This window comes from Arvicanthis niloticus, chromosome 3, assembly GCF_011762505.2.
Source record: "Arvicanthis niloticus isolate mArvNil1 chromosome 3, mArvNil1.pat.X, whole genome shotgun sequence".
In the NCBI taxonomy this organism is placed as follows: domain Eukaryota; kingdom Metazoa; phylum Chordata; class Mammalia; order Rodentia; family Muridae; genus Arvicanthis; species Arvicanthis niloticus.
The window spans coordinates 77,417,268-77,443,544 of record NC_047660.1 but is presented as its reverse complement, the minus strand read 5'-3'; the positions used below and the strand labels follow the sequence as shown (position 1 = coordinate 77,443,544).

The window sequence follows — 26,277 nt, the reverse complement described above, 5'->3', positions numbered from 1 at the left end:
TTTCACGCATGCACACTGCACACAGTTAGTGACTTTTTCATAGGGTTTTTTTTGGATGCTGCTTTAGAGTCTTTAAAACAGGGCCTGTAGCAAAACCCACGAAGCCCACGAAAGGCCTTGAAAAATCCATTGTGTTGCCTTCACCTCCCCAGTGTGGCACCACACCTAGTAATAGATCGGATTGGGAGGGGGATTGTGGTTGTTTTGGCTTTGAGACTTACTGAATGTCTTTAAAATTTTGCTGAGCTGGGTGTGGTCATGCAAGAGGATCAAAAGTTGAAGCCTACCCTAGGCTGCTAAGCCACTTATCCTGGATAACATGGTTGGATCCTGGCTCCAACTAAAAATTTAAAAGAACCGAGGATGTAGGTCCACTCAGTGGTGGAACATTGTCTAATATGCAAAGGCTCTGGGTTTGATCTATGTTGTTCAGTATGCAATGGCTTTGGGTTTAATGCCCGGCCCTGGATGGGAGAAAAATGAAATCATCTATTTGATTCAGGTGTGTGGTGTACACCGATGAGCACACCAATCTGGGAAGTTGAATAAGAGCTTTAGCCAAGAACTTGAGGCTACCCTGGGCTGCAAAGCAAGCACCAACATACCAACTAGGGTTACACAGAAAGATTTCTCTCTCTCTCTCTCTCTCTCTCTCTCTCTCTCTCTCTCTCTCTCCCCCCATACACACACACACACACACACACACACACACACACGTATGCCAGGTCCCCAAAGCAGGCCCTCAATGGCAGTGCTGATGGCAGTATTTTAGAGTGATGGTCTGGGCCCCACCAGAACTTGGTTTTGCTAGGAAACAGACTTAAAGCATTTCTCAGAAGCTCTTAACAACTGACTGAAAGCTCCTGGTTGTATCTATCAGTCTCCTCTCTGCCTGACAGAGTTCCCATGCTAACCACCTGGCTTTTCTGAGCTGCTTCCACTCCAGTTCGTATAAGCCCCTAAAACCTTGCAGCTGGGGGCTGTCTTCTACTGCTCTTAGCGTTGGCCTGGAAGCTTTTAATAAACCATTCTTTCTCTCCATGGAGAGCAGGAGGGTTCAGTGGGGGTTTTTTTGTTGCACCTACTTACAAAACACACGATTAAAAATCAACCATACAGCCGGGCGGTGGTGGCCCACACCTTTAATCCCAGCACTTGGGAGGCAGAGGCAGGCGGATTTCTGAGTTCGAGGCCAGCCTGATCTACAGAGTGAATTCCATTCAGGGCTACAAAGAGAAACCCTGTCTCAGAAAAAAAATCAACCATACATATATAATATGTTATATATACTATGTAAGTATTAACATGTTTATATGTGTTTGTATATGTGTTTATACACAGGTATGTAAATAGATGTATAAATTTGCTTATTTACACCAGGTGGAAAGTAATCGAAGCATTGAGACTACGGAGGCAGAGGATGACAAGTGCAATACCAGTAGGAACTGTGTACGGAGATCCTTTTTCAGGAAACAACACACACACACACACACACACACACACATCTTTGTTTGCTCTTGTACATATTACATTTTCTCTTCAAATAACTTCATAAACTGAAGCCTTGTGTGCATAGCTATTGTTTTCAGCTACTTGTTTCTTCTTCGGATTGCCTACATGGTGCTGTTCTGTTCCTTTGGCAGGTGGATTTTGGCTTCCGATGTCCCTTAAATAATTACTCTCTTTATTCAAAATACTTTTTGATTTTTTTTTCCTATTTGATGTAACTTTTTGGTCTTGAGATTTAAAAAGAGACAGAGAGCGGTACTTCTCTTCTGCCGTTTTGTTGTTGTTGTTGGTTGGTTGGTTGGTTTTTTGTTTGTTTGTTTGTTTGTTTTGTTTTTGAGAAACCCACCGGAAAAGGCATTGTTTTGCTCTGCGCGACATAGATGCATTTTCATACAGGAGTCGCTAGGTGGCGATCTTAGAGGGAGGATTCAAAGCAGCGTGAGCGAAGCCTCTCTTCATTAAGTCCCGCGGCGGAAGAGGAAGCGACACGTGCGGCGCTCTACGGTGGCCGAGGAGGAGACTGCTTCGGCTTCCTTACCCCTGACTACCTAAGCACCCCCGGCAAGGTGCAGCGACAGTGGTTTTTGTAGTCGCAGCTCCGAGAAGGGCGTCCGGCCAGCCGGCACCATGGTGAAGGAGCAGTTTCGCGAGACGGATGTGGCTAAGAAAATGTAAGGACGCAGCCGGAGGGGTGGGGGTGAGGTGGAGGCTGAGGTCCCGGGTCCCGAGGTTCCCAGGTGAGGGACAGTTGTTAAAGAAGTCAAGAAAGAAGTTCCAGGATGGGATTTCAGATCCTGGGGTGGGAGGGTTCCCTAAATACAGTGGAGAAAGTGGGATGGATGGAACGGCGTCGGAACAGGCATTCTAGGCAAAGATGCCACCTCCCGAATCCCTGCGCTGACTCCTCTCGGCGAACCTTTTCCTCTGGCACGAGGAGACTATGTATGCTGACTCAAGGTTGCCAGCTAGAAAGTGGCTTCACTGGCAGCTAGGTGGCAGACTCAGAAACCAAGCTGCTTATTCTGGGCTCTCTGTTTCAAAGTTTAACTATTAAGCCCTAGACCCTCCTTATGAGTTTTCATGTTTTGTTTTTTGTTTGGGGGGGGGGGTTGTTTTGTTTTTTTGGAGCGAGGCTTAAGGCGGATCTTTTTTTTTCTTCTTCAACTTGCATAAGAGAGTGTACTGAGGCCATTATTGTGCACTAGAGGTTCCACACAAATGCAGTCTTTCTGCTTGGTCTATTGTAGAGTAGACAAATAAGCCATGGTTGTGGCAAATGCAAGGACAAGCAGAAGGGATATGGAGAACACCTAGTAATGAATAAGTTCGGGCTCGGTGCAGACCAGGCCTCTTTTAAAACGCATACTGGAGGGACAGGGTGGGCTGATAGAAGTGAAGCAGTGGACGTACACTGTGAGTCTTGAAAGTCCTGTCAGACTTTTGGAATGTTTGACTAGGGCACAGTTTGAGGCCATGACAGTGATCCAGACTGGCAATAATGATGACTTGAGCTGGGGCCAGGGGTCTGAGGGTGGATGTGGGGACATTGGAGAGAAGTGGATTTAAAGGAACCCACACCGAATTCACTGGGACAGGCGTCTTACCTGAGTGACCTCCCGGCTGTTCTCACTGTCCACCCATAAGGATCCTCACACAGCAGCCCAGGGATGCTCTTAGAAGGCAGATGAGGTCAGGTTAGATGGCACAAGCTATAGTCACACACTCAGGCCAAGGGAGGAAGTCAGGAGTTTGAGACTGGTCCAAGCTACAGAGCAAGACCCTCCATTTCAAACTCGAGCTAGGTCTATGTCAGTTGGATATTCTAGCAGCTCTCAATAACACCTACACTTGTTTCCCTCCTAATTCCCAAGCCCTGTTCCCCTGCAGGCCTTACTAGGCTCATCTTGTCCCCTTAGCTGTCTGCCCATCACTGTGCCACTTGATGTGATACTTTGATGATGCCCAGTGCGTGGGGGCCCAGGCATCTTTACCTTTGCTTCAGACATTCATTCTCCTAATTGCCCTTTCCTACTTAGAATTCAGCTGGAAGGTCACCTTTGTGGAGAGGCGTTCTGACCAGACCCTGGTGTACCATTCCATGTCGTTTTAATTCTCTATATCTTTTTTTTTTTAGGCATTTCTAAGATATTTATTTATTTATTTATTTATTTAATGTATATGACTACACTGTAGCTGTCTTCAGACACACCAGAAGAGGGCATCAGATCCCATTACAGATGGTTGTGAAGCCACCATGTGGATACTGGGAATTGCACTCAGGACCTCTGCAAGAGCAGTCAGTGCTCTTAACCACTGAGCCATCTCTCCAGCCCCTCTATATCTTTTATAAACAGTTAGCACTCTATGGGACATTGTTTCCAAGCCCTCCCCCCATCCACTCCAAACAGATAGTTAACTCTGAAGATGTTAAGTCTTTTATTCAAAACAGCACAGTATCTCTAGATAAACTCTTTGTCTGTGTACATTGTTGTTTGACTGTGTTTCTTAGAAAACAGCCAAGGGGGGGGGAAGTCTGTACACGTGTGATATAGACATAGCTTTTCAGATTCACTGAATTGGAAATGCTCGTGCCCAATTGGCTAGAGATGGCCAACATAAAGAGATTTGGAAGACATCTCTATATACAAAGGACATCCCTAGGAGGATTGTGCAATGAAAAGAAGAGGAGGGTTGTGGCGGGGGGGGGGGGGGGGGGGGGGGGGGGTTCCAATATCTAAATGATAGCAATGGAAGAAGAAACCTCAAAAGACTCTAAAGGATTAAATGAAGACAGTAAAGAAGAAGAGTATACAGAGAGGAGAGGAACACTCGGGGTGTAGGGAGCCCTGAGAGCAGAGACAGGGAAGCAAGTCCAGGTTGGTAAGAGAGTGGGGGTGAACCACTGCCTGCAGAACAGTAACATGAGAAAGGTATGTTCATCATTAGGCCACCCACCAAGGGAGAGATCTTGAGCAATAACATTTCATGAGGAAAATAGAAATTTTCCCAGACGATAAAGGGATATTTTGAAGGAAGACCCAGTTATTAAGCTGTATTTGGGTCTGGTGGAACGAGCCTGTCCAGCGAGTCGGAGGGCAGGTTGGTTTTGGTTGTTTCTGTGTGTGTGCCTAGATCCATGGGCTTTCCTATACCTTTCCCCTGTTTGCTCCCGCTGCAGAAGCCATATCTGCTTTGGAATGAAATCCCCTGAGGAGATGCGCCAGCAGGCACATATCCAGGTTGTCAGTAAGAACCTGTACAGCCAAGACAACAACCACGCCCCCTTGTTGTATGGAGTGCTTGACCACAGAATGGTAAGGCCCTGTCCCTCCCAGTGTTCCACAGTTGACACACTTAATCAGTTGGCTTGCCACAAAAGAAGGAGCCAGGTTTCTCAGTCTTCCCTCCTTCTCCTTCCCCGAATATCTGAGTTTGAATCAGGAACTCTAGCCTTTGTGGGACCCATATGGACACTCTGGCTTCCCAGCGGGTTGTGAGTTATGAGGTTGAGCCCCTTTCTTGTGCTCTCCACTAATGGCTGGGTGTTCTTTCCTCCAAAGGGTACAAGTGAAAAGGATCGGCCTTGTGAGACCTGTGGGAAGAACTTGGCCGACTGTCTAGGCCACTATGGGTACATTGATCTAGAGTTGCCATGCTTTCATGTCGGGTACTTCAGAGCTGTCATCGGCATCTTACAGGTAAGCAAGGGAGAAGTTCAGCAGTGCTCACTAAGAGGCGTTGGAATGAACCCGGGAATTGTGACTGAGGAGGGATATATCCAGAAGTTTCTATACTCAGTACATAGTGTTATAATCTTGCATTATGTTAAAATTCCTTACAGATTCTGTAATATTCTGTTTTCCTTGAGAAAGTAGTAGCTGGCAGAGGAATTGGCTTAATGGGTAAAGGCATTTGGTGCCAATCTAAGCACCTGAGTTCAATTCCCAGGTCCCATGTTGTTGAAGGAGAGAGCTGACTCCTAATGTCCTCTGATCTTCACACATAAGCTGTAGCTCACACTGAAATAAGTACGTGTTAAAAGAAAAGAAAAATCTGCCCAAGTGGAAGTGGTAGTTTATTCATTGCAAACAGTGCTAAGCTAGGCTTAACATACACTAAGCACTCAAGAAGCAGAAAAGGAGAATCCCAGGTTCAACGCCAGCTTGGGCTGTGCAATGAAACCTTGTCTTAAGGTTTTTTTTTTTTTTTTTTTTGGTTTTTCGAGACAGGGTTTCTCTGTGTAGCCCTGGCTGTCCTGGAGCTCACTCTGTAGACCAGGCTGGCCTCGAACTCAGAAATCCGCCTGCCTCTGCCTCCCAAGTGCTGGGATTAAAGGCGTGTGCCACCAACGCCCGGCGTCTTAAGGTCTTAAAAAATCTAGATTCCAAGTGTTAAAAACTATAGGAGTGGTGATGTGCACGTGTAATCACAGGGCTGGAGAGGCAGAGGCAGGAAGATTGCAAATTTGAAGCTAGCTTGAGACATGTGAGTTCAAGATCAGCCTGAACTAAATAGCATGATTCTGTCTCAAAAAACAAGGGCCATAGGGTAGATGTATTCATTGATAGGCATGCCTAGCATGCGTAAGGCCCTAGCTTCAGTCCCAAGCACTGCACAAAAATAATGACAGTTGTAACAATCACAAAGCACAAAGAAGAAACAGAAACAGAATCTTGCCATCCGGCCTTGAGCGCCAGCAGCGTGCAGGGAACACGGGCTGACTCTATTTGTAGGTCTTGGTTCCTGATAATTCACTCCATGTACACACAAAGTGGTGATGTTTAGTAGTATTGTGTGTGTGTGTGTGTGTGTGTGTGTGTGTGTATGTATGTATGTATGTATAGTGCCACTCAGTGGGTATCAGAGGATAACTCACAGGAGTCAGTTTTCTCCGTCTGCCTTGTGGCTCCCAGAGATTGGACTCAGGTTATCAGGCTTGGCAGCAAGCACCATGGCCAATGACCCATCTTGGTAACTCCAGAGGTGACATTTTTAAAGAAGGGAAATTTTTTAGCCTCTTATCTTTGTCTTCATTCTGCTTACCCTTTGAAAGATGATCTGCAAAACCTGCTGCCACATTATGCTGTCCCAGGAAGAGAAGCAGCAGTTTCTGGATTTCCTGAAGAGGCCTGGCCTAACCTACCTGCAGAAGCGAGGCCTGAAGAAGAAGATCTCAGATAAGTGCCGGAAGAAAACCACTTGTCACTACTGTGGTGCCTTTAATGGTGAGGGGAATGCCCAGAGGCTCAGTGATGGCTCTTCTGCTCACTCTTTGTTTGATGGATTGGTTCTGGATGATGTTTTTAAATCAGCTGTTTTCCTGTGAGTTAGGATTATGGGCCCAGCAGCTGGTGTGTTCCTAGAAAAATGTTCCTCTCCCTTTGATTGCTGTAGCAGCTTCGTTTGACTATAACCTTTAGCCAGAGTAGCTGAGAACCTGACTTTTTTAATCCTTGGTAAATTAATTCCCTCTTGTAGGTACCGTAAAGAAATGTGGTTTACTGAAGATAATTCATGAAAAATACAAGACAAACAAAAAAGTCATGGATCCGATTGTATCAGACTTTCTGCAGTCCTTTGAGACAGCCATTGAGCATAACAAGGAGGTTGAACCACTGCTGGGAAAGGCCCAGGTGAGCTGGAGGAGTATGCTGGCCCTTCACCTGCACCTCTCAAACATCATACAGGGGCATGCACATGTATACAAATACAGTCATACACATTCCTTTCCTCTTCCACTCTCCATCCCCAGTATATCCACATTCTTCAAAAAGTAACGAGGGTTTTATGTTGTCTTTCCCCATGGCACCTTCCGGGACTGTGATAGGTGTATGTGTGGCACAAAGTTTATCTGAATTGGCTTTGTAACTCTACTTCGTTGTGATTTCCCTTTAGTATTTTTCTTTCCTAGTGGGGGTGGGAAGGGTGGACAGGGTCTCAGGGTGTAGCCCAGGATCCTCCATTCCCATAACTTTCCAATCTCCTAAGTGCTGGCATTACAGGCTTGTGCTCCCACACCCAGGTCATGGGTGGAGCTGGTTAGTCCAGCCCAGTCTATGCTGTTGTGGGTAGCACCACATGATTGAGTAGAAAAGGATCTACAGCAGTGGTTCTCAAACAATACAGGTCCATGAGGAATTGGACAGGAATTACAGTCTGTCCCCAAAAGACTAGTGTGTCCTCAAACTCATGTCACACAGTGCACAGCCTGAGGTTGGTGGATAGTCCCTCCATGGAGGTCATCAGTCTCTCACATTGTCTAGGCCTGCTTGCTGTGTTCCTCACCTGTGGTTCCTGGTCTCTGCATCCTTGTATAGGGTACAGTTGCCAGCAGCCTCTTCCCAGTGCCCCCAGCAGGCTAGACTTTCCAGTCCTCTGGCCTTTCAGTTCCATGCCATTCCAGTGTCCTGTCTAGCTGCGACTGGTTCTCAGCTGAGGTCTGGCCTCTCTCTGTTCTTTTCCTACCATTTCTTAGTGCACTTGAAGATTTCCTACCTTATTTTCTCAGATGGTAGGGAGGCGTTCACGGCTGGAAGACAGGAGCTACCTAACCAGTCCCATCCCTCCAGTTCACAGTTGCCTTCCATGATAGCAGTAGCTATTCAGATGTTTCTTTCTTACTTTGTTTTTCTCCTAGATCCCTGGAGAAAATATGTGTTAATGTCAACTTAAGTATAACATTTCACTATTGAAATGTAAGATTTAGTTAGTAAAAATCCCCAGAAAATTTAATAAGTAGAAAGCAAGCCACATAATGACTTTTTTAAAAAAAATATTTATTTATTTATTATTTATTTATTTTATGTATGTGAGTACTGTCTCTCTTCAGACACGCCAGAAGAGGGCATCAGATCCCATTACAGGTGGTTGTGAACCACCATGTAGTTACTGGGAGTTGAACTCAGGACCTCTGGGAGAGCAGTCAGTGCTCTTAACCACTGAGCCATCTCTCCAGCCCCAATTTGATATTTTTTTGAGACAAGGTCTTTCTGTGTCAGTGGTTCTCAGTCTGTGCATCTTAACTGCTGGGATCGAACAACCCTTTCTCAGGGGTCACCCGAGACCATCAGAAAACACAGTAACAAAATTACAGTTATGAATAGGAATGAAAATCACTTTATGGTTAGGGGTCACCACAACATGAGGAACTGTATTAGAGGGTTACAGCATTAGGAAGGTTGAAAACCACTGTTCTATGTAGTCCTAGCTGTCCTGTAACTCAATATGTAGACCAGGCTGGCCTGCCTCTGCGGCTGCTTCCCAAAAGCTGGAATTAAAGGTGTGTGATACCATGCCTGGCTATATTCTTAGAGTTTTTAGATCTCTGATCACTTGCATAGTTCTTAATAAGTTAGCAACTCATAGCCTAATGTTTTTAATGTAATATTGTTGTTGATTCTTTAAGAAGTCCATATATGCATACAGTATATCTTCATCATATTCACCCTACTCTTCTTCTACATCCCCTCAGATCCATGGCTTGTCCCTTCCTAGCTTCATGTTCTCCGACTCTTAACTAATCCACCAAGTCAAATTTATCAAGAGTGAGGTCATTACTGGAACATGTGGCTCCTTAAAGAGAACTGGCTGTCCTTTCCCTAAGGGCCATCAATTAGCAGTGGCTCCTCAGCTAGGAGTGGAGTCTTGTGAGCCCTGGCCTTCCTCACAAAGTAACACTTATTAATGGGCTTAATTCAAAGGTAATACATATAAGCTTATTAAGAAAAAATTGATTATAATAAAAAGAAAACAGATACTCAGTTAAGTGCTTATAAAAGGATTTTTGATGAGTATCTAGAACCCAGATGTCGGAGGTAGCCAGTGTGATGATATACGCTTGTAATCCCAGCTCTGGGGAAGCAGAGACAGGACTTGGCTGGCCAGCTAGCCCTAGGCAATTCTCCACTACATAGCAAGTTTGAGGCTATATGGGATCCTGTCTCCAAGCAAAGCAAACAGGGAAGGATAACCTTACCAACCTGAAAGAAACTAACCTACTATCCCTATTCCTTCCTACTTCCCCTAGGAGAACTTGAATCCCTTAGTAGTTCTGAACTTGTTTAAGCGCATCCCAGCTGAAGATGTCCCGTTACTTCTGATGAACCCAGAAGCTGGAAAGCCCTCTGATTTGATCCTCACCCGACTTTTGGTGCCTCCCCTGTGTATCAGACCTTCTGTTGTGAGTGATTTGAAGTCTGGAACCAATGAAGATGATCTGACAATGAAACTGACAGAGATCATTTTCCTAAATGATGTTATTAAAAAGGTCAGTGTTTCCTTCCTGTTAACTTCTGCCCCCTGGAGATGTTTGCTCAGTCACATCCGAGAAGACTGAGAGAGCAGGCTTGTTTCTCCTCTCTCTGTACTCATAGCATCGGATCTCCGGAGCCAAGACACAGATGATCATGGAGGACTGGGACTTCCTGCAGCTGCAGTGTGCCCTCTACATCAACAGTGAGCTCTCTGGCATCCCTCTCAATATGGCTCCTAAGAAGTGGACTCGAGGCTTTGTGCAGCGCCTGAAGGGGAAACAGGGTATGTTCCTGACAAGATTGTCCCTGTTGAGGGAGTAGATGTCTGTTTGATAACCACCAAACAGCACAGAGTGTGTCATGGAACTCATGATGTGTTTTGATTTATTTAGGTCGGTTTAGAGGTAATCTGTCCGGGAAGAGGGTGGATTTTTCTGGCCGAACAGTTATCTCACCTGACCCTAACCTCCGGATTGATGAAGTAGCTGTGCCAGTTCATGTGGCCAAAATCCTAACTTTTCCTGAGAAGGTAAATAGCATTCAGTTCCCCAGTTCTTTGTTTACAGTCCAGTGTTTTAATTTTGATAGTTCATGCTACACATAGAAGCAAATATCCAAAAAACCCACACAGCTTTGTGAAAATATCTCATTCCTCTTTATGGGGGTTTTGTTTGTTTTTAAATGGGTATCCTGTCTTCATGTATATCTGCACACAAGAAGGGGGCATCAGATCCTACTATAGATGGTGATGATCCACCATGAGGTTCAAGGCCTCTGGAAGAACAGTCAGTGCTCTTAACCCCTTAGCCATCTCTCCAGTTCATTTCACTTTAAACACACACAACCTCTGTAACATCTGCACTGGTACAGTCAAAGTTGTAGGGGGTGGTTATTGGGTGTTTGTTTGTTGTAGTGGTAGAGGTCTAACCTGGGACTGCTTGTGCCAGGCACATAAACACTCAGTCGTTTACTTGCACCCTGCACCACAGACCAAAAATGGCATCTCACTGACTCTGAAGAGACAGTTATTATCAAGTAACTATAGTCAATAATAGGGTTTTGTTTTAGTTTTGTTTTTTAAGATTTTATTTATGTATGTGAGTATACATATATAAATAATACACACCAGAAGAGGGCAGCAGACCCCATTACAGATGATTGTGAGCAACCATATGGTTGCTGGGAATTGAACTCAGGACCTCTAGAAGAGCAGTTAGTGCTCTTAACCACTGAGCTACCTCTCCAGTCTGCCAATATTAGTTTTTTTAAGTGTTTTGTTTTGGTAAGGTGTGGTTTGTTGGGGTTGTGTTTGTTTGTTTGTTTGTTTGTTTGTTTGACACAGGGTCTCACTCTGTGGCTCTAATTGTCCTGGAGCTCACTCTGTAGACCAGGCTGGCCTCGAACTCAGAAATCTGCCTGCCTCTGCCTCCCAAGTGCTGGGATTAAAGACGTGCACCACCACTGCCCAGCTCAGCAGTGTTTTAAAGCAAAAAGTCCTGCCCTCTAGCTCAGGCTTCCCCCAAACATCAAAACCCACTCAATCCGTTTTCACTTCAGTCAGTGTTACTTAACCATTCTGGGTTCCATGTTTTAGTGATGTGGGCATATTGAGATGTGTGACGGTTTGGGGAGTGTGGTATTTGGAGTATCTCTCTTTCATGCTTCCTGTTTATGAATGCATACATTCCCACCTCTGTTCCCCAACTTGTTTTGCCTACCAACAACACTTTGAACACCTTTGTTGGTTTAATCCCCATATTTTAAACTACTTCACTGAAAACGTTTTCCTAAACAGTGCTATTAATTAAAATAGTCAGGGTTTCTCGGTTGCTTGTACATTTTGCAGTCTGGCCGTCCAAAAACTTCTGGCCACACAATTGTCAAAACAATCAAAACAATCAGTTCTTCTTCCTAGTTAGTTTTCTTGGGATGGGTTCTTAGTTTTTAATCACAGAGTCAAGGAGTTTGATCATTTAAAAGCTGTTGCTGGTTTGTAGCAGTCTGCATTCAGTTCATACTCTGAGTTTATATAAGATGGTGGTTACACCCAACCCTGAGCTCTGCATGGACACCTAGAGCACTGAAGGTCCTGCTTGTAAAAGCTTGCTGATTAGCCTGGGATTTCTAGCCTGGGTCATCAGTGCTTGTGGTAAACTAGTAACAACGTGTGCTCATTTGAATGAAAAATGATCTAATACCTTCCCAGGGAACTGCTGACTGAGAAGTTACAGAGTGTGGCTGGAGCAGGCCACAGCCTGTGGTGTTGCTGCCATGTCCTCTAAGTCTTAGAGCCTAGTAGACTTTGGCAGATGAAGTTGCCACTGATTGCAGCCCTGTTCAGTGTTGGCACAGTGCAGTACGGTATAGTAGAGATGGGGAAGCTGGAGACTGAGAAGAGACTTAGCCATGCCTCCTTAGATCTAGGCTTCTGTCTGCAGCTTGTTCTTAAACCTCAGTCAAGCCCTATGGTAGCTTTTTTTTCTCTTAGAATCTATACAAGGAACAACTGAGTGCTGTTGGCTAGCTTATGAAAGGAAAGACTGTTTCACTGTGTTTTTTATCACGGTCCCTTAGGTGAACAAAGCAAACATCCATTTTTTGAGGAAACTGGTTCGAAATGGTCCTGATGTCCACCCAGGAGCCAATTTCATCCAACAGAGACACATGCAGATGAAAAGGTAACACCTTTTCAGTTGAGTGGGATTAACTTGCTTTACAGAACTGCTACCGGGACCATGGCATGCATTCCAGATAGTGAGTGGCATTTTGGAGTGTAGAGAACTTAGTTCAGACACCATATGTATGCTGCACCCCTAGGTTCCTCAAGTACGGAAATCGGGAAAAGATGGCTCAGGAGCTCAAGTTTGGTGACATTGTAGAGAGACACCTGATAGATGGAGATGTGGTATTGTTCAACCGGCAGCCCTCACTGCACAAACTGAGCATCATGGCCCATCTGGTGAGTGTGAGGTTGCCTTTCTTATTTCCTGCTGAGTGGGAGCTTACAGGGTATACGCAGAGCTGAGTTCTGAATGAGTTAAAATTGCTGGAAATCTCAAAGTTTTACAACTTTGAATTTTCCCTTTCGGTTTAAATAAAACTTCTTTTAGCCTTTAAAATTGTGTGTGTGTGTGTGTGTGTGTGTGTCTGTGTGTGTCTGTGTGTGTCTGTGTGTGTCTGTGTGTATGTGTGTATGTCTGTGTCTGTGGTTCTGACATGATGCATATGTGGAATTAGGGAACAACTTGTAGAAATTGATTCTCCTCTTCTCCCATGAGCTTCCCAGAAATCAAACTCGGGTTCTCAGGTTGTCAGGAATAAAACTTTTTAGTTTTTACGTTATTCTTTAGATTTTATTATTTGTGTGTGTGTGTGTGTGTGTGTGTGTGTGTGTGTGTGTGTGTGTGTGTGTTTGCGTGTGTGTGCATACGTGTATACACGCACGTGCGCAAACACCATATGTGTGCAGGTACCTATAGTTACCCAAAGAGGGTATGGGATCCCCTGAACTGGAGGACCAGGATGGGCTGGGAACTAAACATGAGCGCTCTGGAGTAGCAATGCTTCTAACCTCAGAACCATCTGTAGCTCCCCTAAGAGTTCTTTAGATGCGAGCTGTAAGAACCATACACAGCACAGATATAAGTGGGAGCTGTTGTGAAAAAGGCAGAAATGGTTCAATTTGCAAAGGCACACGTGTTGTGCACACAGCTTTATATAAAATAGGCAGAAAATCATCTGGGTTTGCTTTTGCCTGTTAACTTGGCAACTAAAATGCTCAGGCAGTGGTGGTACACACACCTTTAATCCCAGCACTCGGGAAGCAGAGGCAGGCGGATTTCTGAGTTCAAGGCCAGCCTGGACTACAGAGTGAGTTCCAGGACAGCCAGGGCTATAACCCTGAAACCCTTTTTATAACCGAGAAACCCTGGGGGGGGGGAAGCAACTAAAATGCTTAAAAGACTCGCCTCAGCAGGCCTCTTGAGGAGTGTTGAGTGTCATAGGCTTACCAGCAGAAGCAGACAAGGCTTTGAAGAGCTGTGTGCTGTGGGCTCACCTGCAGATGAGGCTCTGCTCCTGCTGCTGCTTTTCATCCCTGTGAGCTCGAAATGGGCCTGAAGGTCTCACCAGATTCAGGTTCAGCTTTTTGGCAGAACTGATGCATAGATGGTGTTGGTTATTGTGTTGTTTGGGGAGGTTCATGTAATCTGCCCATCCCTCTTGCTGATACTAACAAAAAGATTCAAATACTGAGCCCACAAAGGGAACCCTAATTTCTAACTTCTTTCTATTATCATGCATTATCCAGACAAATTTTAATGAAAGTATTTCCTTTGCTGTTAGGGCAGCGGCTCACCCTGCAGTACCATTCACAGAGGAAAGGCAGCATTCATGACTAGTTTGTTCCCTTCCTTTCCAGTCTGGGGAGGTGGGACTCAGCCACTGCCAAGTTCCTTACTTGATAGGCTTGGGTTCTTTGTTCTTTGGCTTCCACCTGTCATAAGCTCAGTGTGAAACTTTATGAGTGCTTGGGTAGTGTGGACTGTACGTGTCGTCTCCTGTGGTGGTGTCTGCCTCTGTATGTTAGCTTTGTCTTGGTCTCCCAGAGCTTGTTGACTAAATCTACAAATGAGTATTTACCACACAGAACATGTAGAAATGCTTTTCTTCTGGACATGCCTAAGTCCTTTTCATATTTCATTTTGTTTGGTATTCTCCAGGCCAGGGTCAAGCCCCACCGGACCTTCAGATTCAATGAGTGTGTCTGCACCCCCTACAATGCAGACTTCGATGGGGATGAAATGAACCTTCATCTTCCTCAGACAGAGGAAGCCAAAGCAGAGGCCCTTGTTCTCATGGGGGTAGGTAGTGGGACACTGCCTGTGAGAAGGGCTCCACATGAGATGGCAGTGCAGTTAATGCCAGGCTCAGCTGGGTGGGTGGTGCGTGACTTTAATCCCAGCGCTCAGGAGGCAGAGGCAGGCAGATCTCTGAGTTCAAGGCCAGCCTGCTTTACAGAATGAGTTCCAGATCAGCCAGGGCTACACAGAGAAACTTTTCTAAAAGAAAAGAAGTAAAAAGAAGGGAAGATGTAACCTAGCATGATGATGCGTGCTTGTAATTGCAGCACTTAAGAACCTGAGCTGCAGAGTGAGACCCAGCCTACTGGAGGTAGAGACAAGAACATTATGAGTTCAAGGCCAGCATGTACTACATGATTCTGTCTCAAAAAGGGTGGGGGAGGGAGTTCATCATTTCTGGTATGGGCCTTGTTGGGGGAAGGTGCCCTACTAAGTGGATTGCCTGGTAGCTTTTGGCCCATGTATGTTCTAAATTAAACTTTTCCTGAAGTGTATTGCATGCTGCTTTGGCCTCTTAAAGGGCACTTTACTATTTTCTCCTCCAGACTTAAAATGAGACTGCTGTGGCTGCAGGGGTTCTGTGATACGGAGGTTTGTGCCTGCTCAGAGGAGTTGGTCTCTGTCTATCGGACTGTCCTCACAGGGCTTCCTACCCCTGCTGCACATGGCACTGTTGGGTGCCTGCTCTGTAGGGCTCTGCCCTCTAATAATTCCTGACTAGTTACTTGGTATAGCTTTGGGCTTTGTGGATTTTAATTGGGACCTAGGTGTTTTGCCTGTATTAGCCTTGAACTCATGAGCTCAAGTGATCCTCCTGCCTTAGTCTCCCTAGTGGTCAAGACTACACACATTACACTACATCTGCCTTGGCTTTTTTCTCCTCTGGCTTACATTTCTACATTGTAAACTAACCTGTGTTATAGTTGTAAGTATTCTGTAATCCTACCCTGAAAAAAATCACCTGTAGGTCGAGTGTGGCTGTAGCTATGGTGGACTCTTTCCTGACATGCTCAGAGCCTTTAATTCAGTCCCCAGTCCCACTAAATGTAAATAGTTTTTTTTTTAAAGCCAATTATTTCTTTCTTCATCTTTTCTTCTATAGTGTTGGGATTGACTCATAACCTTGACCACACTCCCACACACTAAGCTACACTCCCAGCCTCCACATTTGCATTGTTGAGATGGGCTTGCTCTGTAGCACAGGCTAGCTTAGAACTCACTGTGATGTTCCTACATCTGCTTTTAGCCCTAATATAACAGACGTGAAATACCATGCTTAGCCACAGGCTTCATCACTGATGTGATACTTCAGACTTAACCGATTCAGGCCTTAGTCTAGGTGTTAATTCTGGGGTTTTGTGTTGTCCGTCTTTGTAGGGTTTTTGTTTTTCTAACAGAAAGCATATGCTGTTTTGTAATTAAAAGTAATATACTAAAATATTCCCAGGAAGAACAGACAATATTTGGACTCAGCCAGTCAGAATTTGCTTGTGGGGAGCAGTCCCACTGTCATTCTTTAGACAAACTTAATGGTTAAAGTAACATCTGTTAACTAGAGGCTTAGACACTTGTGTGTGTTTGTAGGGGGTGGAGTGGGGATGGGGTTCTCATCTGAACAAATGTTTGAGTTTCACTGGAGAAGGTTTTGACCTGGCACTACGATGCAATAGTTCTCAGGAAGGCCTATAGGGCTGAGCTTGGATGTAGGCCCAGAGTACACAGATTTACAAAATGATGGAACTCTACCCCACATCCTCTGCCTGCCCCAGGTCACCTGCTGCTCTCCCTCTGGGGTCTCTAAACCTAGGTGAGTGGGTCTTGGCCCCACTCCAGACCCATTAGAGTCATTACTGTGTAGTGGCTTACAGTTGTGAAGTCAAAGGTCTTTGTCTGACAGGGTTTTGGAGGTAGTAAGGAGACCCAGAAAACCCAGTCACAGGAGCACTCACTCCACATCACCTCATGGATGTTAGACGATTCCTATTCTGACGTGGAAACTTGTGTTTGCTCTCAAGTGCTGTTAGAACTTAGCAGCTCAAACAAGAGAACTTGCTCAGTTCTGTTGTGAGTGTGGAGAATCGTGGACTTGGCGGCTGATTTCAGAGAAGACACTCCCCTTAGCACCCAGGGAAGGGAGTTCTTAGCTGACTGGGTCTATACTTGTTAATGCTAGTGCTGGAGAAGCTGAGGCTGGAGGATCACTGTGAGTTCCAGGCCAGCCTGGGCTACGGAATGAGTGCCTACTAAAGAGTTTTCTTTCCCTTGATAGATAAGAAAACTACAAGGTGATAAGAATGCTGGGTAGAGACCTCTCGGTTCAACAGTCATGTGGTTCAGACTGCAATGTCCAGCTAGAGTGTCTGACGTGTACTTGTTTCTCCTTCAGACCAAAGCGAACCTTGTAACCCCACGAAATGGGGAGCCACTCATTGCGGCCATTCAGGACTTCTTAACAGGTGAGTTTGTGAAGTCAACTTGAAAGAAGGCTGAATTCTCTAGCCACAGTGATTCACACGATGGCCTGAACTGAACAGTATTTACTGTATGCTATTCATGTGTTGGCTTGAGACAGGGTCCCCTGTATGGCTTCGGCTGGGCTGTGCTCAGAATCCTGTCTCACACTCCCAGGTGTCAGGGTTATAGGTGTGCACCTCTGTGCTCCGCCCTGTTTAGGTGTGTCGTTTGCCCTTGAGCTTGCTGGAAGTCTTCTTATTAACTGGTTGTTTAAGCATTTGATTCTGGGTACACTCACTGAGCTCCACAGACATTCCATTTGTTTTTCTGTTGTTTCTTTTGTGGTGGAGGCTTAGAAAGAGGAGGTTGGGGCAGGGGCCATTGCTTCAGGTAGGCTGAGTCTGCGTTTGGGGGATTAGGTGGGACTTCATACTGGCTGAACTGGGAGAGCAATTTAGAAGGTCTTCATGTAGGCTAAGTACGTGTTGGAAGGTGTTTATTAGGGCTTCATCTGGGCTGACTGAGCTTATGATGCAGCCAAGGCTGATCTTCCTGAAACTAGAAGTTCTCTAGGCCTAGTATCAGGCCGAGGCACTGCCACAGCTCTGAATTGAGGCAGGGGATGAAACAAAGCCACTTCACTAACTTTGGAGTAGAGTCAAGGCCACAGTCCGCACCTCTGTTTTAATTCTTCTCTGGGAAACAGACTTGAAGGTTAATAATGTGTGCGTTCCCCCAGTATGTTTCCTTGTGTGTGTGTGTGTGTGTGTGTGTGTGTGTGTGTGTGTGTGTGTGCACGCGCTGATTCTTTACCTTCTTAGGTGCCTACCTCCTCACCCTCAAGGACACTTTCTTTGATCGAGCCAAGGCTTGCCAGATTATTGCTTCAATACTGGTTGGCAAAGATGAAAAAATTAAAGTGCGCCTCCCACCCCCTACAATATTAAAGGTGTGTTGGGGTCTGTGTGGGTTGGGGGTGGAGTGGAGGGGACTGTGCTGCTGCTGGGCTTGCCTGTCCCCACTGCACCCTCTTGCTTTACTGAAGTGGGCTGTGGTGAGAGCAGACCAGCCCTCATCTGCCCCCTCCTTTCCTCCAGCCTGTTACTCTGTGGACGGGAAAGCAGATCTTCAGTGTCATCCTCAAACCTAGTGATGACAATCCAGTGAGGGCCAACCTCCGAACCAAGGGCAAACAGTACTGTGGCAAGGGGGAAGACCTCTGTACCAACGATTCCTGTGAGTAGAAGGAAAGGAGGGCATGGGAGGAGCAAGCAGGTGGCCGAGAGTGACCTCCACTCTGTAAGCCCACCTCCATTGTTTCTACAAAGGCCCAGGAGGAAAGGTTTTCTTTAGGAAGTATCAGTCTCCATTCCTGTAGGTGGCAGAGATCCTGGGTCAAAGTGGTCCTTTTTAATGGTTTTGTCAGTTAGTGCACTTTCTCTTTTTTTCTTGGGGGGTGGGGGGTGGGGAGCAGGTGAGCATCAAAGTTTGTTTAAGGTTTATAAGTTATTATCATTACAATTGTTGTTATTATTATATATGCCTTTTAGACAGTGTGTTCGTTGTCTAACAGCACGACTACTAAGTGAGATTTTTAATGGCGGTAAAGTCTCACACTGCAACCCACGCCAGCATGGAGCTAACAGCATCCTTCTGCCTCACTTCAAGAGTGCTAGCTGGCTCTTCAGTGGTGAGCAGTCCCACCTCGATCTGTTTTGGTGCTGAGGACTGAACTCAGGGCCTCATGCATGATGCTATCACAGAACCACAGCCCTCCTCAAGACTGATGGGTTTTTTTTTTTAAAACTGATTTTACTTTGTCAGAAAGAAGTCTTGCTAACATGAAGATTCAGTATAACAGAAAGAGGATTTAAATACAGTTCATTTGAGTCTCTTTAATAGAAACAGTGACTCCGAGTGAGGTTCACAAGCGGCATCAAGTGGTCACTGCCTAGCACAATCTGTTTTAGCTCTCCCCAGCTCACCGGTAAACAGTCCCTGGCATAGTGAAGGTCAAAATCAATGTGGCTAGCAGGGCCTTGGGACTAGCTGTGTGAATCTCCAGGATGCTCTGCTGAGTTCTCGGAAGGTCAGAACTTCTACTGTGTCTAGTGTTTGGAGGGATACTGGTTCTTCTCATATTTGTTGCCTTCTCAGAAAACAAATTTTTAAGGCAAAATTCTTTGGCTGTACTTTGAATTTTCAGGATGTAAGCATTATTCTCGACCAGATAATTGTTCACTTAAATGCATTGTCAGTATCACCTTTCCAGATGTCACCATCCAGAACAGCGAGCTGATGTGCGGCAGCATGGACAAAGGGACCCTGGGCTCGGGGTCTAAGAACAACATCTTCTACATCTTGCTACGAGACTGGGGGCAGAATGAGGCTGCCGATGCCATGTCTCGGCTTGCCAGGCTGGCTCCTGTCTACCTGTGTGAGTGTCTCAGTAGCTTCTACTGTACAGTAGTTTCGTGTTAATGCTGCCATAGGGAAAGGCTTAGTGTGTTATGAGTGTGCTCTTCCACTGCTTCATCCCACACCCACACAGGACAAAATGTTAAGTCATTTGTGCATGTATTAGTGAGGTTGACTTAAGGCTGCCATGTTGGGGATACGAATTTGATTTCCTTTTTTTTCCTTTCTAGTCAGAACTTGTAGTAGCTTCCTGTTGTCTATAAATGGGTACATTGCATAAAAAGCCCTTTGTGGGATGCTTCCCAGGTACTTGGGAAAGGTCTGCAGCCTCTAGGCTTCCCTTGCATCCCAACCAGATGATTCCGAATCAGCCCGCTGTGCTTACACGGCTCTCTTCTGCTTGCTCACACTTAAAGGTATATATATCGAGTGCTTTTGGTTTTTCGTGATAGGGTTTCTCTGTGTATCCCTGCTGTCTTAGAACTTACTCTGTAGACCCTACTGGCCTTGAACTCACTGAGATCTACTTGCCTCTGCCTCCTGAGGGCTGAGATAAAAGGTGTGTGCCACTACCACCACCTGGCTATCTCAAGTGATTTTTGCATGTGTCCCAAATTGAGTTTCATTGCTGGTGTGTGTGGTGTGTGGTGTTTGAGTAAGGGTACGCTATGCCACAGCGTGAGTGCAGAGGTCAGAGGACAACTTACAGGAATCTCCCCTTTTACCATGTGGGTCTTAGAGATCAGACTCTGGTATCCGGCTTGGTGGCAAACACCTTTATCCACTGAGCCACCTTGCCAACCATAAAATCTTGATTCTACTCACACTTGACTAATTCTGTCTGGATGAAAAATTCTAGATCGGATACTTCTCCTCAGAATCCCTTCAGTGTTGTTCTTGTCCGTTTTAGCTTCTAGAGGTACAATTGAAAGGGTGTGGCTTTTTCTTTTTTATCATTTATATTTTTAATGTTCATTGATATTTTACCTGGATGTATGTCTGTGTGAAGGTGTCAGGAACCCTAGAACTGGAGTTAGAGGCAGCTGCCATGTGGTTGCTGAAAATTGAACCCAGATCCTCTAGAAGTGCAGTGAGCGCTTTTAACTGCTGAGCCATCTCTCTAGCCCAGGTGTGGCTATTTTTATTCCCATGATGTTTTGGATGTTTGTGTGTGTGTGTGTGTGTGTGTTAAGCCCAGGTATAGGCTTTTTCCTTTTTTTTTTTCCTTTTTCTGTTTTGTTTTGTTTAAAGATTAAGATTTATTTATTATGGATATAATGTTTTCCCTGCATGTCAGAAAAGGGCACCAGATCTCATTACAGATGGTTGTAAACTACCATGTGATTGCTGGGAATTGAACTCAGGACCTCTGGGAGAGCAGCCAGTGCTCTTAACCTCTGAGCCATTCCTCCAGCCGCCGCTTTTTCATTTCTTGTGCTAATCACTCAGGCAACTCCTATAAGTTTGCAACAGTATCCTTTCTTTCAGGAAATTTCCTCATTATTTCTTGGATAATTTTATTCTCATTTCTTGCTGTTTTTACCTTGTGTTAATTGCATTTCTATTTCTGTATCAATTCTGCTTTTTATACCTTTTTTCTATTATCTTTGTCTTTATTCTTGATTCCTTTCACTTCTCAGCATTTCTGTTGGTAAGTGGTGGCCTGCAGTGAGAAGACTGGCTCTCACCTCAACTAAGGAACCTAGAGGCCCATCAGTCCACAGCTTCATTTCCAGTCAGTGATTAGTACCTCACATCCAAAGGGCCACCACTTATCCCCATTAATAACAGGTTTTCCTAGGGAGGCTTGATTTCTTCAGAGACATCAGAAGACATGTCTTCCCTGGGGATAGTGACTTGGAAGCTGGGCAAGGAGGGGGCTCAGTTTTCCCTGTTATATATTCCACAGGTGGTTCTCCAGTGTCTTGTCCTATCTGGCTGTGACTGGTATTCCCAAATCCAGAACCCTTGGGTCCTTTTCTGAGCATGTGTCCTGCTATCTCCCTTTGAAGCACAACCCAAGCCTGTTCCTTACACAGACCTTCCACCCACTCACCTTGTTTCTGGTACATTCATCTCCATGTCTATAGGACCTAGTGACCTCAGGTTTAAGCTTCTCTAGACTTGTTAGTTCTCCCCCTCATGACATGAGAAGTCCTCTTCTTTAGCTAAGACTGACCGATCAGCTACTCACTTCTTCACATCTGAAGCTTGGTCCTAGCCTACCAGAAGAGGCATTTATATTGCCTTTTCTTCTCCCTATTGGGACAGAACCACGATTCACACAGCACTCTCTCCACTGAGTTACACCCCAACCTGGCACTTCTTCTTTTTCTCTCTTTGAGAGTGATTTCTGAGATGAGGAGGGCAGACAGTAGGGATGAGCTCTCCTGACAGCTCAACTGATGATGGTTATCACCCCCATTCTGCCTGCCAATTCTTCCTCAGCTAACCGTGGGTTCTCCATCGGGATTGGTGATGTCACGCCTGGCCAGGGACTGCTGAAAGCCAAGTATGAGCTGCTAAATGCTGGTTACAAAAAGTGCGATGAATACATTGAAGCTCTGAACACAGGCAAGCTGCAGCAGCAGCCAGGCTGCACCGCCGAGGAGACGCTCGAGGTGAGACTGCCCTCAGATCAGCATGGTCAGTTGTCCTGCTTACAGTGTGCTTGGGGATGGGTTAAAAGCCAGGAAGAGGAGATGGCAGAGGACTAAGAAGGGGAGCACCATCTGGTCACAGTCCTGGCCTGTGTTCTTATTTATTTGACAAGGCAGGGTCTTTGCTCCACACTCTTTGGTATGAAAACATGATATCTATTCTTTTGACCTCATGGGGCTGCTCTGTCCCTCAGTGCCTCTGCCCTCCCTGCTTGCAGCATCCTTCCAGAGACACCACTCAGAAACTAACTCAGTGGGTTGATCATTACCACAACTTGGGTACAGGACGGGGAATACAAATACTGGACGGTCTTAGTCTTACACGCTCAGCCTACAGCCTCACATGTGAAGCCACTTGGCTGAGTGCTGAGCTGGCCACATCAAAATCTGTTACTTCTCCTCTAGAAGCCTGGAGTTCCAGAGTGACTGGGGTGCCAGGAGGTGGGGTGCCAGGAGGTGGGGCACTCCCAACAGGTGGGGCACCAGGCTTTGTTTTGTTCTGTTTTGTGACAGTCTCACTCTGTAGCTCAGGCTGGCCTCTAATTTAAGCTCTTCTGACCTCAGCCTCTTGGAGTCTTGGGACTTGCAAGTATGTGTCACCATGTCTCTCTTTCTTCTGCCTTCTCTTGGCCTGCACCTTGTGTCTGTATCTCACTGTCGTGGGGGAGATAGGCTCTTGAAGCATTAAGTTTTCTAAGCTGAATGTGGTGGCGCATACCTATAATCCCAGTTACCTGGAGGCTGAGGCAGGAAAATGGAGATTTCAAAGCCAGTGTTTTGTTTTCTCTTCAGATCATAGAAATACTTTGCTAAAGAGGGTTCAAAACCAGGTTGGGCAGCTTTAGCAATACTATGACTAAAAGAGAGGTGGCGAGATGAAGAATTCTCTTTGTGACAGTTTTTTGAGACAAGGTTTCTCTATGTAAGCCTATATAGTCTCTAATTCACAATTCCTCCATAGCCTTCTGAGTGCTGGGCTCCAAGGACTATATTAATCCCCTGGAAGTCAGCTCACTTTCAGTCTTACTGAGTTTTAGACAGAGAGATAAGAGAGTGCTTCAAATTACTAGAGTCCTCAATAGGACCAGGACTTCTAGGGGGTTCGGCACCTTAAATTGTGGGTTATGACTGTGCTCACAGGTAAGGGGGCTCCTGGAGTCATCTTGTCAACATTCTTTGCTCACGCAGATTAAAAGCGTGCTTGGTGAGAACAGGTAGAGAGATAGAGTGTTTAAGCAGAGTGAGTAGTTTTCCTTCACTTGCTGAATGTGTCTTTACAGGGCCATATGTGCACACAGTGCTATATTCAGGTGCTGTCACATAGCAGTGTACAAGGCCATTTATACATGCTGCTTCATGAATAGCTATTCACACTCTTTCAGAACTCTACAGAAGAAAGGCCTTTATGCAACTTGGGCCTTTTGATTATCAGAGCTCAGTAAACTTCACCAATTGGAAATTGGACTCATTTGAATTTTCTGTAAATATCAGACTGAAGCTGTGCCTTTTCATGGACTGCATTTTCTTCCCTCCTGCCCCAGGCTCTGATCCTGAAGGAGCTGTCTGTGATCCGGGACCATGCTGGCAGTGCCTGCCTCCGAGAGCTGGACAAGAGCAACAGCCCTCTCACCATGGCCTTGTGTGGTTCCAAAGGTGAGCTAAGCCCTCAGGGTTGGCTTTTTGTGTGGCCTGCCAGGGGATTGCCTCTAGAACTTCATAGAGGCTCTTCATTTCTTTAAGCGCCTGTCTCTAAGTCATGGATGAGTGAGCCTTTGCTTGCATTTAGGGCAGTTTAAGTCTTTCGGAGAAACTGGTTGGTATTATGGCTGGGTTCCTGAGTTTGGAGGTGCTTTGACTAAATTTGATGTTAAGAAAAAAGCTGGGAATTCTCAGTAATAGATTTAGTGATGTAACAATCTTTTTCCTTTCTTTGTGTGTGTGGTGTTGAATATCAAATTCAGGGCCTCGTGCACCTTAGGCAAGTGCTTTACTACTGCGCTATAGCCTTATCTTAGGTGTGGCAAGTGTGACTTTGTATTTACTCAGACCCTTAAAGGCATTAGATTTCATAATCCACACTCAAACTCAGAACCTGGGGCTTCTGTTGCTGTACTTTTTGTTTATTATGAAGTAGAATTCTAGCTCTCTACCTTGGCTGCCTTTTACCCGTTGTTCTACTTCCTGCCCCTGGTGTACACCTAGAGTCTCTCCTCCTCTGTCTTTGCTTCTTAGTCTTGTCATTCATTCAGACGCCTCCTCCCTGTCCTCCTCTGTATGCAAACCCCATGTCCAGAAGGCCAGTCTGGTGACTGTGGAAAGTTCCAGAGGCTCTTCCCTCCACCCCACACATGCACGTGCCCCTGAGGCCTTTCCTTGGCTTCACCCACATTGCTGTAGCTTCTGTCCTTCACCACCCCTGGACTCCTAGGCTATGAGCATAAGGGTTGTGTTCCCATTCTGTTTTAGCCTCTGTCTGCCTGGCTTCTGTTACTGTTTTGCATTTTTATGTTTTTCCAGTACAATTTACATTTCTGACCTGTACCCCAGGTTCCTTCATTAACATATCACAGATGATTGCCTGTGTGGGACAGCAAGCCATCAGTGGTTCTCGGGTTCCAGATGGCTTTGAGAACAGATCTTTGCCTCACTTTGAGAAGCATTCAAAGGTAAATGGCAGTGGAAGATTGAAGGTTTGTTTAGGTTGTCCTCTGAGGAACACAGAACTATCAGGGTGTAGCGCCACCATTGGTTATTTCCATGTGGTGTTTACTATGATGTGTTGTTGTGGTACTAGGTCCCCTTCACATCAGTCTTCAAACATTTGAAGTGCTTGTTTGGTGACTGCTGACATGTGAGAGTTTCCCCACCATCACAACAGTCTATATTTACATTTTTAGTAGCTCTAGCTACATATGGTTCGTGCGTGGAGGTGGGTGGGGCTGGCCCACAGTAAGGATGCCTTGAAGGCAGCAGCTGCCTAGAGAATGGGTTCAGCACCTTTGGAGTTCCTTGACACTTTGGAACAGCAGCTCCAACACACGTTTCCCTCTTCTGAGGCACTCAGATGCACTGGCACTCCAGAAAGATAGCCTATTCAGATTGTTCCTACTACAGGCAAGGGCATACAGCACCTGCCAGTCCTTCAGCCATAGGGAAATGTCCAGGGGACATTTTCTTTTGTGGATGGATTTTACTGTTTTGGATCTTGAACCTCATTTTCTTCTTTCCTACTTCTCTTTAGCTTCCTGCTGCCAAAGGCTTTGTGGCCAATAGCTTTTACTCTGGCTTAACGCCTACTGAGTTTTTCTTCCACACAATGGCTGGTCGGGAGGGTCTGGTGGACACAGCTGTAAAGACTGCTGAAACAGGATACATGCAGGTAAGTGAGGAAGTGTCATTAGCTGCAGAGCATAGCTCTGTGTGAGTGTGAACTCTGCCTGTAGGAGGAGAGAGAGGTAGGGAGGGAAGGAGAGAGGGAGGGAGGGAGGGAGAGAGAGAGAGAGAGAGAGAGAGAGAGAGAGAGAGAGAGAGAGAGACGTGTGTGTCTGTGTGTCTATGGTTTTGTTCGTGAGCTGTGGTTTACCACCATCTTGGATTTGAAGGGAACATTTAGACATGTTGGTGCTACAGAACTAGAGAAATAAACAGAATAGTCGCCCAACTCAGATTGTCCTGTGGACCTTGAATAGTGGAGACCAGGCTGGAGTTGGCGGAACCGAGTGCCCTGTAGGTGGATGCTCGGCTCATAGCCTGGGATTTGTGATTCAGCCTCCCTGGCTGTTTCCTAGCATGAAGGGTGTGGGGTTGGTACCTGCCTGCTAGTTACTGAAAAGGTTCTACCTCCCACTTTGCTACTGTTTAAGTCCCATTATTCTCTCTTTCCATGGCTGCTGGGAATTACAGCTGCAGGGTAGCAGGGCTGAGCTAGCGAATTTTTGCTGCACTTCTCAAATGGCTGTCGACCTTGACCCTGTGTGTCTCCTGTAAGGTTGCAGCAGGATTTCTTTCCAGACCCTGGTGGAGGTCATTTCCACTCCCTAGACATCAGTAGCTCTATGTGTTACAAGACATAGATCCTTTGGAAGGCCCCGGGGATCTAGCACAGGGCCTCCCAAATGCTAG

At 45.8% G+C, this 26,277-nt stretch overlaps 1 protein-coding gene across 1 annotated transcript in view; it reads left to right on the top strand.

The window, feature by feature from the left end:
- Nucleotides 1-1,969: 1,969 nt before the first annotated feature.
- Polr3a (RNA polymerase III subunit A) overlaps nt 1,970-26,277 on the top strand; it is a 38,991-nt gene continuing 14,683 nt past the window's right edge. The window contains exons 1-19 of the mRNA XM_034498041.1: nt 1,970-2,180; nt 4,688-4,823; nt 5,070-5,207; nt 6,563-6,734; nt 6,988-7,142; nt 9,536-9,775; nt 9,882-10,044; nt 10,154-10,290; nt 12,336-12,439; nt 12,579-12,720; nt 14,483-14,623; nt 17,010-17,079; nt 17,899-18,026; nt 18,175-18,313; nt 19,350-19,514; nt 21,944-22,116; nt 23,697-23,808; nt 24,703-24,821; nt 25,397-25,534. Coding sequence (XP_034353932.1) covers nt 2,137-2,180; nt 4,688-4,823; nt 5,070-5,207; nt 6,563-6,734; nt 6,988-7,142; nt 9,536-9,775; nt 9,882-10,044; nt 10,154-10,290; nt 12,336-12,439; nt 12,579-12,720; nt 14,483-14,623; nt 17,010-17,079; nt 17,899-18,026; nt 18,175-18,313; nt 19,350-19,514; nt 21,944-22,116; nt 23,697-23,808; nt 24,703-24,821; nt 25,397-25,534 — 2,616 coding nt within the window. The 5' untranslated portion in view covers nt 1,970-2,136. The remainder of the gene's footprint in view (nt 2,181-4,687; nt 4,824-5,069; nt 5,208-6,562; nt 6,735-6,987; nt 7,143-9,535; nt 9,776-9,881; nt 10,045-10,153; nt 10,291-12,335; nt 12,440-12,578; nt 12,721-14,482; nt 14,624-17,009; nt 17,080-17,898; nt 18,027-18,174; nt 18,314-19,349; nt 19,515-21,943; nt 22,117-23,696; nt 23,809-24,702; nt 24,822-25,396; nt 25,535-26,277) is intronic.